General features: G+C 43.2%; 1 protein-coding gene across 3 annotated transcripts in view; it reads right to left on the bottom strand.

Annotated features, from left to right (window-relative positions):
* Positions 1-2,762: 2,762 nt before the first annotated feature.
* fat1a (FAT atypical cadherin 1a) overlaps positions 2,763-14,324 on the bottom strand; it is a gene marked incomplete at its 5' end in the record, with an annotated part of 74,504 nt that continues 62,942 nt past the window's right edge. Inside the window, 12 exons of one of the 3 annotated variants that reach the window (XM_083909429.1) lie at positions 2,763-4,634; positions 5,784-5,819; positions 6,249-6,308; positions 7,498-7,629; positions 8,181-8,824; positions 9,414-9,524; positions 9,645-9,798; positions 10,160-10,628; positions 11,333-11,490; positions 12,262-12,393; positions 12,486-12,708; positions 13,285-13,890. In XM_083909429.1, coding sequence (XP_083765555.1) covers positions 3,955-4,634; positions 5,784-5,819; positions 6,249-6,308; positions 7,498-7,629; positions 8,181-8,824; positions 9,414-9,524; positions 9,645-9,798; positions 10,160-10,628; positions 11,333-11,490; positions 12,262-12,393; positions 12,486-12,708; positions 13,285-13,890 — 3,405 coding nt within the window. In that variant the 3' untranslated portion in view covers positions 2,763-3,954. The remainder of the gene's footprint in view (positions 4,635-5,783; positions 5,820-6,248; positions 6,309-7,497; positions 7,630-8,180; positions 8,825-9,413; positions 9,525-9,644; positions 9,799-10,159; positions 10,629-11,332; positions 11,491-12,261; positions 12,394-12,485; positions 12,709-13,284; positions 13,891-14,324) is intronic. The other 2 variants (XM_083909428.1, XM_083909430.1) reach the window with 2 other exon arrangements.

The following is a 14,324-nucleotide window of genomic DNA, read 5'->3' as shown; positions in this document are numbered from 1 at the left end:
ACACAATATCATTTTATCAAGGTCATAATACTAAAATAACGTGGCACTGTCACTTTAAATTTGAAACGGTAGCCTTGTGAGATAAGAATTTGTGATAATTTATTAGTGACATTTATAACTGCAGCGCTATAATATGAGGAACCGGGATAATAAAGGACCTTTGTTGAAACGCCAGTTCTGCTCATATAAAAGTTCTTCAAAGACAATAAACTATTCATATCTGGCATCTGCGGCTCTTTTGCTTCTCACAGCTGCAAGTTTTATATTTGAAAATGTAGGTGAATCCCAAGAGAACCTTCAAGCCCCATTTTGTCATATTAAACAGCAAACATATGCTCTTGCATTTTTAAATCCCATGATTAAAATGCTTCCTTGGATCATCGGAGACATTTTTTCTAATAAAATGCATCACTTTTCACATCCCAAAACAGTTGATTGGCGATTTGAACACTGATGAACACATTAACCTCAGATGAGATCTCGACGGGCCAATAAAAGCAGGTTGAGGGGTTAACGCTTCTGTTCTCACACAAGGTCAAAGGGGTCGTTCGTTTTTTTTCAACAGAGCCCTCGAGGAAGAACCGTCCATCCAGAGTGGACTCACGAGCAGGTCAGCGCAATGCAGAGAGCCATAAAGCGAAAGAGAGACGGAGAATGCAGACCGACTGTAGTGGTGGACGGAGCCTGAAGGTGCAGTATCAGAGTCGTGTTGATTTTATCAGCCTCGTGTGAAACAACGAGGGTTTATTGATAGAGACAGCTGGAGGGCGGTGCTATGAAAGTGTAAGGCTCCTCAAAGGCCATGTGATGAAGAGTTCAGGATTTTAACTCTTCACTTTTTTTCATTATTTCTCAAACTACTGTGTCCACATGGATAGGATCTTTTTGTTTTTTTGGATCACTACCCCAGAATAAAAAAACACAACACTAAAGGCTGTAGTGCATATGCCAGGCCTGTATGTGGTGCTGTAACGCGGCCGCAGAAGTGCACCAACAATGGAGAAGAAGACGTGGAGCGTGCACATAGGTTGCACGCCGCATCCTAACTTTTAATAATAAAGCTTTAATTGAAGAAGTCTTATTATTACAATATATACAATTGCAAAAAAAGGGGACCAAATGAAACAAGCTAGGGGGGGCTAAAGAAAAGCGAACATAAAGCTCTCCATTTTGGGCCACGTGGTGACATAGTGGCTCGCACCGGTGCCTCGCAGCAAAAGACCTGGGTTTGCAACTCGGCCCTGTTCTTCCCCCCTGTGTGCGTGTGGTGGTGTTTCATGTAAAGAAATCAAAAACTAATAGGTAAGAGTCAGTATGAGGTCTACTTTTAGCTTATAGTCTTTGCAACATTATTATTTTAACTTGTTGGGCCAGAATCTGTCAGTTTGACTCATTCACTATGATTTAGTTAAAGGCGACAGATTATGTAAAATCAACTTTTTAATCATTTAAATCCTTACATCAGAGGCCCTATCAGTCGGCAAAGTGTGAAAAAAGATGACTCACTCATGTTTTTGTGATCCTCCTCAGTATAAGTACAGGAGATAAAACACGCCATGTTGACTTCCGCGCTCACTGGGACGTCACAATGCGCTAAATTCCTGGAATTGTTGCCTCGAGGAGCTCCGCTTTGTCCCTAAAACACGGGAGAGTGCTGGCGAGGGCAGCGGTACCCGAAAACCGGAAGTCCACAAAGTCCGTGAAAAGTTCTATTCTTGGCTCCACAGTGCAGCACAGAGTTCTACACAAACTTCCAGCCTCAGAAGATTTATCTGTCCAGTGGATACATGTTATATATGACGACCAATGTGCCTGCTAGAGCCTGCAAATGATCACTTTTCCAAATGCTAACTGCTGTTAGCTCCCAGTAGCCTCTGTGGCTGATGTCATTTCCTGTCCCTTAAGTTTGGTTTCACTTTTTTTTTAAGGTGGAACTTTAAGGTAGACCTAAATAGATACTACTAAACCGAGCGTTCTGAACAGGGTTGTTTTGGCAGGGTGATTGAACTGCTGTGGTGCTTCATCCTTATGGTATTTTGACCAAAGCATGTCACAGACATGTTCATTAGGACACCAGGGAACTAGGTTAACTTGGAGAAATAGGGTATATGTCCCCTTCAAAGCAGATTTGTTTATGTAAGTGATTATGCCACTCTAATCTGTTTGTATAAGTGTACAATCATATACTTTTCAAAGCCTGAGAACGAGACTTTTATGGAGTTAACGGGGGCTGCCATCTATGTAATTGCAAATTTGGGTATGTGAAGGCCACCGTAGATCCCTGAAGTGCTTGGAAAAGAGTCCTTGTTTTGTTGCAAAATTCTGACAAAGTGGGCCTTTGAGTATGTCAGGAGTTAAATTATGAGGTAACACATTTGCATAGTGACCCATTTACAGAGTAAAATATTACAATTGAAGATCTCTCTATTCATATATGTATATATAGACATTTTTTGATTCATTAAAAAACCCATTGCAATGAACACCAACAACATATTGTCAACATGTTTACTGCTACATCAGAGAGAACTGATCATATCTGTGAAAATTACATGAAAAATCATCATTTTCTGACCGTACATTTTTTTTTAAAATTTGGTACCATAAAGACCGAGTGTGGCACTATTGTCGTAAAGCGACTACTTAGTATCTCACCTTGGGTTTAGTCATTAGCAATACTTTGGAAATAAATGCAAAGACAGCGTCCATATTTTTTTTTTAGGAATAATTTATTGCCAGTAGGAAAGCATGAGCTTGTGGCAGTATTCAATAAAAACCTTAAACAAGACCATAGCATTGCTCACACACATGGACACCTGAAAAAGTCACGTGTCCATGGATTAACTCTGCACTATAAATATATTGGGTCCCATTTTCTTGGTGGAAAAATAAAGAGGTTCCAAAGTCAAAATTTACAAACAAACATAACAAATAAAACAACAAACACAATAATATGCAGTCGTTCACTGAAGACCCTTTTTTTTTTTTTTTTTTTTTTAAATGAGCAGGAGACGATAAACGTTTACGAGTACGCTGTGTGCGGGAAAGCCACGCTCTTCTCTCTCTTTTTTTTTTTTTTTTTTAACATTTCATTTATTTTATTGTGAATGTAAGCACAGTAAGGCTGATAATGTCACACCATTTAACTCTTTCTTGTTTGTTTGTTTTTTTGAAAATAAAAGCATAGAATTATCTACAAAACCTATTCAACTTTGAAATCAAAACTGTACATTTAAATTTACAACGACAATGAGGACTTTGTATAAAAACAATTTGCTTGGTTTTTATTTATAGAAACAAAGATATTGTGGTGAAATACTCGATTCTTTTCACGAAGTTGATTTTTTTTTTTCTCTTGTACATTGAAATGATCCTTCAGACAATCTACTTCCTGTGTGAGATGACAGTTACTTAAAGCAACAGCACCACCAGCTGGGAGGGTCAGGAGTTGGGCTGAGGAGATGCAAAGATGCTACAGAGCAGAGCCGTTTCTTGCTATATGTGGACTATGCAGCTGCATAGGGCCCCACAGCCACCAGGGGGCCCACAAACTGCAAGTTCAGACTCATATTTTATTATATTTTTGAGAATTAAAAGTACCTGTCTTTATTTGCATGTATTGGATGCATTCATTATGCATATATTTGCAAAGCGTGTAAGTGTTTGTGGGGTAATCAGAAAAAGTTAGGAATCTCTACCTCGAGTTTGAAAAAATAGGGGCCCCAAATAGTATCTCGCATAGGGCCCCCCAAACAGCTAGAAACGGCCCTGCTACAGAGTCTCTTCTGTAATATCTTCAGATTTTCTCAGTCGACTGGCCTTCAACGACCACTGTGTTTTCACCGCGTGCGTACGCGTTGTGTTTTGCATGTCCACATACTGTGCGCATTCCGTGTGTGAGGGGCTACCAGAAGGTGTAGCTGTGGTTTCAGGCACTTTTGTTTGGATCCAGTGTCAGACTTCAGTGTGCTGCTGGGAGTCCAGCGCTGGGATGGCCAGCCGCTCAAAGTGGCCCTCGTCGCCGCTTTCGTAGTCGCTTATCATCACCTCGGACTCCTCGCAGCACGCCGACATGTCCGAGCAAGAGGCTGTGGACGTGTACAGAGACAGGGACATGTTGTCCAGAGCTGAAGAGTCAAAGTCCAGACTACAACCTAAAGCATAGCCTCCCCTGTAGCCCCCGGTGCCCAAGGTAGACGCCGGGGTGGTGTTGGCTGAGGTGGAGGTCGCCCCTTGACCTTCGGTTTCACCGCCGTCACTTGGGTAGGAGTGCTGCGGTAGGTATTGGTTGAGGCTGTAGAGCTGGGGCAGAGCCGGGCGCTGTCGGACCCTGCCCGAGCCGCCTGGGCTAGACGGAGTTGGGTCTAAGTCTCTGCCCTGGGGCCGCAGTGTGTCGCAGCGGTCGGCGTACTCTGGCAGAGGCGGCGGCGGCAGGTCGTCATTGGCAGTGAAATCCTCGGGCGGCGGAGGGAAATCGCTCTCAATGTCGAAGCCGCCGGGATAGTAGTCGGTGTCAATGGCACTCGGGTCGCTGTACAGAGGGGCAGGCGACTCCACAACCTCATACTGTGGAAACTCCTGGATTCCAGGAAGTTGAACACTTGGCATCCAATCAGACGTGTCCCAGTGATATCCTGTGGGAGAAGAAACAAAGCAGATGTCAGCATCGGATCTGGTCATCGACGTGTCATAGTGTTAATGTTAAAGGCCCACACCATGCAACGGGAACACAGTACAATGTCACACCAACACCACAAGGTTTTCATTAACACACTTGTACAGACAGTAATAATCTTAGTATCCTTTCAATTGTCTTACACAATTTCAGCTCATTTATATTGTCCTGAAAGCTATGTTCATCTGATAGAGACATTTCATTATTGTTTTAAAGCTAAGCTTTTAAGAATTGTATTCAAATCTATCATTATTATGTATTAACAAAATATTAATACGACTACTGAAGATTCACTATTTCACTATTCTTCTCTCTACCACTTCAAATATATATACATATATACGTATACGTATATATATATACGTATATATATATATACACATGTATATATATATATATACACATATATGTATATATATATATATATATATATGTGTATATATATATATATGTTTGTACGTATTTATATATACACATGTATATATATATACATTTATACGTATATATATACATGTATATATATATACATATATATATACATGTATATATATATATACACATTTATACGTATATATATATACATGTACATATATATACATATATACGTATATATATATACATGTATATATATATACATATATACATGTATATATATATGTACATATATATATATATATATATAAAAATACCATATTAAGTTTCAGTAAACACTAAAAAAACAATAAGTTCTAGTATTTTTAAAGGGTTACTGCAAACAATCTTAACTGCAGTAACACAGACACAAAAGCACAAATGATTGTGAATATTTCTAGTGAGTTATTAAACAAAAATGTCGTCACACAACACTTTTTTCCCCCTAATGTTATCATCACATCAAAGGCATGCATGCAAATGTTTTGGGGGGTAATAATAAATCTTACAGAGGGAAGCTGTAACGACTTAAGGGACCACTGTTGCATAAAATTCTCAGTGTCGCACCAGCGAGGTCTATAACCCGCTCCTCATTAAGCTCTGGGGGTTAGTGATTAAGAGTTAGAGGGTGGGAGTTTGGGGGGGGGGGGGGGACACCAGTGTATGTCAGTCAAACAAAGATGAAAAAAACGGTCACCTCTTGGGTTCTTGAGATCATGAGCCAAAAAAGACTCTTTACATGAGGCAAGAAGGAGAAGAAAGAGAGAGAACAAGTCACATTAGAATCTGAGAGAGGGGAACAATGGTCTGAGAGGCACAAATGAAATGAGGGTGATGAAACACTAAAAAGACAAAATGAAGATACACACAGAGAGAGAGAGAGAGAGAGGCTGGTTAATTAATGAAAAGCAAGGTTTGCCATTTTCTTAAACAGACTTCTCGAGTTGTGTAATCAACGCTTGACAAAGATCGGTGTCTAGGCTTGAAGGCGACACTTTTGTGCGCCCGTTTAATTCCGTGTTTAATTGAATTCAACGTCGGTGCACTTTTAATTGGCAGCTTGGCGTTCGTCAGTGTAAGATAATGGCAGCTCTGCAAGCAACAATTCACATCCCAACACCAAGGACACAACTAGCGGCAGATGGAAGCAATAAAAGAGTACCTTCTCCTTCCACCGTGTCAATAACACAGTTGACAAGGTGGATTACTGTCACTATGGAGGCTTGTGAGAGGTAAGGGGAGAGGAGAGTGGGTGGAAGAGACCAAGCATTAGTTCAAAATGCTTTGAGAATTGAACAAAATAAATTAAAAACACATATGGAGTGCGTGGTGGTGGGAATATGACACATCAGACAAACTCTGCTGTCCATGTTGCCAGACACTTTTTTTTCACATTGGCACTAAATGTGCGGGGGTTTTCATGGCTGGGGGCACAACACAATGGTGGAAGTCTGTTTTTGTCGCGCAATATAACACACAACTACAACATACTGGATGCTACGAGGTGCCACTGACAGTACAGATGGAAGAATCGGTGAAATTCCCTCAGACAAAAGTCTGTGCGAGTGTAAACAATTACCTGTTCAGAATATTTCTAATTCATTTTAGGATTCTTTTTTTTCCCAAAGGTGCTGGTGCAGGTTTTGATGACTTATGAGCGGCACAACCCCCACATCATGACATCCCAGTGATGACACATGGAGATAAGTGGAGGAAATGGTTGGGGTTGGGGGGTGGGACATAACACAAATGTGTGTATATACCCGTGCGATGTGTTCTTTAAACATCTGTTTGTGGCTATGGTGTGAAGAAAAAGAACACACGAAACAAATAAAAACATGTTTGTTAATTAATAAAAAACAAAAAAAAAACCCCCGCAGATGTCTGTCAAAGCCAGTGACCTTCAGGACATAACTGCGGTGTGAGTAAGTCATCAAACTCCTTTTGCCGAACAGGTCAAATGACACCAGCTGAATGGAGAGTGCAGTCTGAATGCTGATTCGTACATAGTCATTTATAATCCCAGGAGAATTACACAGTACAAGTTGTTGTCGATTGCTTCCGTCTGTACAGGGAAGTGACTGGGGACTTACGGGATGGACCCTCCCTATTTAAAACCTTGTTCTGGACCTGTGGACTGATTTGATCCATATGGGAGCTGAAGCCCCGCAGCAAAAAGAAAGAGAAAAGAAACATGTGACCCAGAGTAACCATTCTGAGCATGCAAAGACGGCGAGTTTTAGCTTTGGAATCGACATTTCTCATCAAAAGGAGGTGAGTGCAGCACAAAGAAGAAATATAAAACAAAGTCACCACATGCAAAAATGACAATTTCTACATGTAACTATGCCGTTATTAATGTTCTTCTTTCAAGAGGAGGGAAAGAGTGACCATGCTGAATGGCAGCTTACCGTTGTCATCGCACGACTCGGACTGGAAGGAGCTGAGAGACTGCACCTCAGACATGCTGCCCCTGGTGTTATAGGGGTGACAGGCACTGTCCTCCACTGGCTTCTTGCACGGGTCTAAGTCGACCACTTTGGCTGGAAAAAGAAACAGAGATTAAGTTTAATTGTTAAAGCAAATGTCCTGGAGTACATAAACGTGGTCGAAAGAGTCAAGTTTTGAATTGTGTGATGTTTCTGGTGGGCAATTTTATGGTTGAGCAAAAAAAAAAAAAACTAGATCATATCAGACCGGCAGTGTTGTGGTAATTACTCAGAGGTCCACAGGGGGCAATAGAGGGCCCCGCACTGGAATTTAAATGCAACAGATGAACCGAAGTACAGTCACAGTAATTCTCGGAAATGAACTTGGGCAATGCTTTATTTTCAGGGTGTATCTTTTCTCAAGAATGTCCGAACGTTTACCGTTTCCTGGAGGTAACTGCACATTTCCTCAAATTTCATTAAGTATTATCATGACATGGTCCAGCTGAAAGTAATAATTCTGAAGTAGGAGGGATCACCTCCCTTAAAATATGCGCACCAACAAAAGCATGAACGAATTGCAGTGTCATAAAAAAAGTTACGTGGAACAGCGATGACACACAAGTAAATAAAACCACACGTCGCCACACGAAAGCAAAACTTACTGTCATAATCATAGTCCCAGTTCGGCTTCTGGATGGAGTCGCTGTCTGAGACCGAGTTGGAGGGCGGGGGTGGCGGCAGATTGGGTGCAACGCTGCAAACGGCCACCGTCTTGCGGTGACCGTGCACAGAGTCTGGGTTGAAGGTGGTGAACTCTGGGTGCTCTGGGATGGCCGAGCCCTCGAATGAGTTCCTGTCCAGGTTGTTTCGCGAGTCGCTCGGAATGCTGGGAGTGTAGGAGATGGGCCGCACGGGGACCTGAGGCGGGATGTCAGAGTAGATGTTCTTGTTGAGTTTGACGTCGAAGTACGGCCTCTGGAGGAAGGAGTGAGGCACGCTTGAACCTCCCAGATGCTTGTCGTCGTTGGTGGTCTTCGACTTGCGGCGGCACGCCTTTTTGCGGATGATGATGAAGAGGAGGACCAGGATGAAGATGCTCGAGACGAACACCACGATGCCAATCACTTCCTCCAGACCGATGTTCCAAGAGGTGGAGACGAATTCATTGCGGACCTCGGAGCGGAGTTCACATATCTGCCCGGTGAATCCCACTGAGCAGTTACACTTATACGAGCCATATGTGTTCTGGCACTGGCCTCCATTGGTGCAAGGGTTGTTGATGCACTCATCAATGTCACTCAGGCACCTGGAGAGTATATGAGATTTACATGAGCAATTCTCGGAAGGTGAAATACTGCTTATTACAAACTACTAAAGTTGCAAATGTTATAGGACTCATGTTATACCCTATTTCTTCAAGTTAAACTAGTTCCCTGGTGTCCTAAAGTAAAGCTAAACTTAAGGGACAGGAAATGACATCAGCCACAGAGGCTACTGGGCATTTGGAAAAGCGATCATTTGCAGGCTCTAGCAGGCACATTGCTGTCATATAAAACATGTATCCACTGGTCTTATAAATCCTCTGAGGCTGGAAGCTTGTGTAGAACTCTGTGCTGCACTGTGGAGCCAAGAATAGAACTTTTTCGCGGACTTCCGGTTTTCGGATACTGTTGCCCTTTTACGGACAAAGCGGACAATTCCAGGAATTTAGTGCATTGTGACGTCCCAATGAGTGCGGAAGTCAACATTGCGTGTTTTATCTCCTGTACTTAGACTGAGGAGGAAATATAATCCAAATATAAGGATTAAAAAAATTACAAAAGTTGATTTTGCATAATATGGGACCTTTAAAACACCCATTGAGTTTACAAATTTTAACTGAAAAACTGACGTACCTGTCACCCTGGAATCCTGCTTCACACTCACACACTGGGCCATCCAGACTGTCAATACACTTCCCACTGTTTTTACAGGGGTTGTCTCTGCAGTACGGACCCAACTGGCACCTGTATTCATAACAAGTTATTGTCAGTAACCTCGAGAAAAACTCCATGGCTGACGTGTGTAATACAATGTGAAATCTTCTCCCTTGACAACGAAGACCAGACAAGATGCATTTTCAATACCTCTGTCCAGAGTACTGCCCTCGGCACTGGCAATAGAAGTCATCGGCACGAGGGACACAGGTGCCTCCATACAGGCAGGGGTTGGAGGCGCACGGGCTTATGCCGACCTCACAGTGGGAGCCCATGAATGAGGCAGGGCACTTACAGAAATAACCTGCGGGATCACAAAGAAAAGTTAGTTCTGAATATGTGTCCATTTCTGTGCTCTGGTAAAACCACACACAAATGCTGAAGATGGTTTTTAATGCTAAAGGAATTCAGGGGGAATGAGTTAAGAAAACCATTAAAACAAACAAACACAATGTGAGATGTGCAACTCATGGTGGCAAGTCACAGAAAATAAACTATTGCTGATTTTCAGTTAGACGCAGTGATGAAGTGGGGTTGGGACTCAAAATGTCTCTCAATTTCCTCCAGAACAGCAGTACAGAATACAAAATGAGAAACTGGAAATTCAAGTTAAGCAGCTTTTAAGATAAATCTGAGTGCAATGAGCTGAGCAGAACATTATGTACCTCCATTAGGCAGCGAAGTGCAGCTCCCTCCGTTGCTGCAGGGATTGCTGGAACAACTCTCAGCAGGTGCAAGGGCACAGCCTGGGGCCACGTCCATGATGTCCTCCAGCACAGCGTGGGCACGGTGAGCCTTGGTGTTGAGAGGCAGCTCCTGGCCATTCAGGGCGATGGCCTCCATGCAGCCACGGAACCCGTTGGTGACGGGCAGGCTGCGTCCGTGGCGGGAGGAGGAATGCTGGCGTACGTGACCGCCAAAGTAAATGCTGTTGTCAAGGTTGAGGGTACGCAGGGTGCCCGGCGCTGTGCCTGAGGCGGCGTGCACTCGGTCCAACACCAGCTTGGCGTAGTTGCCGTCTACTTCCAGTGAAACCGTGTGCCACTCGCCGTCGTTAACCTGAGCACTGTGGACTGACACCAGGCCAGGGCCACTGCCACAATCAAACTTGTACTGCAGGCGGCCGTTCACAATCTATTTTAAAACACAGTAGATCAGACTTGATTAACACTGACACACTCTCATAATAAAAGGTATAGTACATAGCTAACATTCCATTGGAGAGTGGTTTGACTGTAACAGGCATTTGTTTATATTCTAAATATAGATTTATAAAGTTACACACAACTATTAATTCATTTTTCATCAAACCATCACATACCTGGAATAGAAGAATAGGAAAAAAGGAACTTAATACAACCACATACCTCCTGTTCACACCTCTGAAATAAACATACAAACTCTAGACTTAAAAGCCTTATATGGCAATCTGATAAAAGTCTGATAAACAGACACGGCCTGCGAGCCAGCCAGGTTTCAGGTCTAAAGTCTGGCATGCAGACTGCTGTACCAGACAGACTCTAAAAGGAATCTGTGGAAAACTGCTTACTGCTTTCCTCCCAGTCCTAAAATAGCTCTTGTGTGTGATTTTGTCAACCCACCACCACATTCCCATAGTCCCTCAAGTGAAAGAAGTTTAAAAATGGCTTTCCGAGCCACATAGTTTGCATTTACACGTGGGTGGTTGGTCTCGGGGGGGAAGGCTGATTGTGTCTTTAGTAAACTATTCTAATACGGAAATGTGTATTCATACATAAATACACAAGGGACGTTCACAACTGTCATGTTAGAGGAGGCAGCCATAAATGTAAGGATACAACTGGTTTACACACACTCACCTCAAGGATGCTGTAGTCTGTTCCTTTAGCGTACATGACAGTAGCGTGGCTGGAGAAGGTCCTGAGCCTCAGAGACAGCTTCATCAGCTCCTTGTTTTCAGTCTCCATCAGATGATACTTCACGTAGCCGCTGCCACTGAATGTCAGCGAGTGACCATCTAAGATGAAATGAAAGAATTTTATTAAAGGGGTCATATTATACCCTATTTCTCCAAGTTAAAGTAGTTCCCTGGTGTCCTAATGAACATGTCTGTGACATGCTTTGGTCAAAATACCATAAGAATGAAGCACCACAGCAGTTCATTCACCCTGCCAAAACAGCCCTGTTTACTAGTATCTCTTTAGGTCCACCTTAAAAAAAACTAACATGAAACTTAAGGGACAGGAAATGACATCAGCAACAGAGGCTACTGGGAGCTAACAGCAGTTAGCATTTGGAAAAGCGATCATTTGCAGGCTCTAGCAGGCACGTTGCGGTCATATATAACATGTATCCACTGGACAGATAAATCCTCTGAGGCTGGAAGTTTGTGTAGAACTCTGTGCTGCACTGTGGAGCCAAGAATAGAACTGTTTGCGGACTTCCGGTTTTTTCGGATACTGTTGACCTCTCCAGCACTCTTGCGTGTCTTATGGACAAAGCGGAGCTCCGCAAGACAACAATTCCAGGGATTTAGCACATTGTGACGTCCCAATGAGCGCGGAAGTCAACATCGCGTTTTATCTCCTGTACTTAAGACTGAGGAGGACCACAAAAACATGAGTGAGGCATCTTTTTTCACACTTTGCCGACTGATAGGACCTCCAGAGTCCCAAATATAAGGATATAAATCATTAAAAAGTTGATTTTGCATAATATGTCCCCTTTAACAAACACAAGGACAAAGATATTTGTGGGGGGAAGCATATGAAGATGGGGGAGGTCTTACCAGAGCATTGGCTATTTATGCCCTCAGGACACACACAACTGTACATGGTGGCCCTAGGATCTGCCACACACTCCATGCCCTCAGGACAGGGGTTGTTCTCACACAGGTTGTTCAGTACAGGACATTTGCCACCTAAACACCAGAGAACAAACATTCAGAATTGAGTCGAAACACACATTAAAAGTGAAAAATACAGTCAACTGTATGAGGTGCAATCAGCGTACCATCACACTGGCAGGTTGCAGTTCTCTGGTGTCGTGGGGTAACGAAGCTGAGGCGAGCTGTGCTGTAAGTGGACATGGTGGATTTATCCAGGGAGATGACCTCATTGCAGAAGCGAAGAGGGCAATCCAGCCCCGCGCACAGCTTCTGCACCACTCGTATGATCCGAACCCCTGTCATCTCCTCAATGACGGCTGCAGACGAGTTCAGCTTACGGAACACGACCTACATGGCAAAATTGAGGAGGGGGAAAACGATTAAGCGTAGCTTTGATAAAACAAGTACAATATTGATTAATTAGCTAGCCAGAGGGAGTGTTAAAAGTGTAAATCTCCACCACGGTGTCAATACACTCACCAATTTCGCAAGGTTAGCAATTATTCTGCACTCAGATCACAACCAAAAAACTTGTTACCCAAGTCTGCACTTTCCATTTTAGTTCTCAGACGGACAGACAAGCAAGGCCAAAACCACAGCCTCCTTGTCGGAGGTAATTAACAGGAAATGAATGTGCAGTTATGCTGATAACTAATGGCTGAGCTCGTTTTAAAAGAGAACAATGCCTGTCAATCTTGAGATAAGCTGAAAAAGTCGACTGGGAGAAACTACACTGATAATTGGTCTAAATTGAATGGAACTATATTTCAAGTATGAGACTACACAGGCAGGTGCACAGTGTACTGGCTGTTACCTATACAGGGACACAAAGACATGAAAAATGCTCCAAAAGTATTACAATTATATATAAAATGAACTAATACCCACTAATTACTCAGCAGATTAAGTTAACATTAGTCTTACCTCCTGGGACTGATAGGGGCTTCCAGATCTCTCTAGAGTCAGCAGTACATCCAGATCTCCTTGCCCTGATGGCTGCAGGCTCACTAACTGTACCTCACTCCTTCTCACGCCAGCGATGTTCCTCAACGCTCGCTGGAAATTGCGCCAGTAGTCTCCAATAAACTCCTCGGGAGCGATGTTTGCAAAGCGTACAGCGACAGAGTTGTCTAGGGCCTGGGAAGCTACTTGCCGAACATGCACGGTGACATCGGCAGCTGTGGTGAAGCGTCCGTCTGTCACCGTCACGTTGAGAGAGTAATGACCCACATCTAGTGGCCTTAGGGCGATCACTTTACCATCAGAGGCAGAGACTGAAAACAAAGCGCCACTCTCATCTGTGGATGAGGAGGAGGAGGAGGAAGAGGGAGCGAGGCTGTAGGTGAGAGTGTCGTAGATGTCCTGGTCAGTGGCGTGGATCTTGCCCAGAACACCACCAGAGTATTCGTCAGCAGCTGTGGAGATGAAAATGTCCAGAGGAAGAATGGCAGGAGGGTAAATGCTCTCCTCAATAATGCGTACGCTGATGAAGGCGGTGGAGAGGAGTGGAGGTTTCCCGCTGTCCGACACCTAATATGAGAAAGAAAAAGCACATGGGAAATAATGAAGAAATAATGTGCACATTTTTTTCTCTTTACAGTTTTCTTTTCCAACAGCAGAGGGCAATCAAGCCTTTCCAGAGGCGACATCCTCAGCAGAAAGCCTCTCCACATCAGGTTTTAAAGCCAAAAGAACATCACAGAACATGCACTTTAACTTTGTGTCATCAGTTCTGCAAGTAAAAGACAGCGATGACTTGAGAATGAGTGTGCATCTTGGGTATAATAAGATTTCACACTTACATCTCATGTCCCATCTGCCCACTGGTTTTTTTTTTTTTCTGCAATGGTGACACATCGACACCAAGCAACACATTTAATCTTGCCAACTCGGCGCCAATGTGTTTTATTTGGGCTTCTCGTGTGAGATGTGCGCCGATGCGGCAGCTTTGTTGTCAATTTAAA

The sequence above is a fragment of the Microchirus variegatus genome (assembly GCF_963457635.1).
Source record: "Microchirus variegatus genome assembly, chromosome: 23".
Lineage (NCBI taxonomy): Eukaryota > Metazoa > Chordata > Actinopteri > Pleuronectiformes > Soleidae > Microchirus > Microchirus variegatus.
This window is presented reverse-complemented; position numbering and strand designations above follow the sequence as displayed.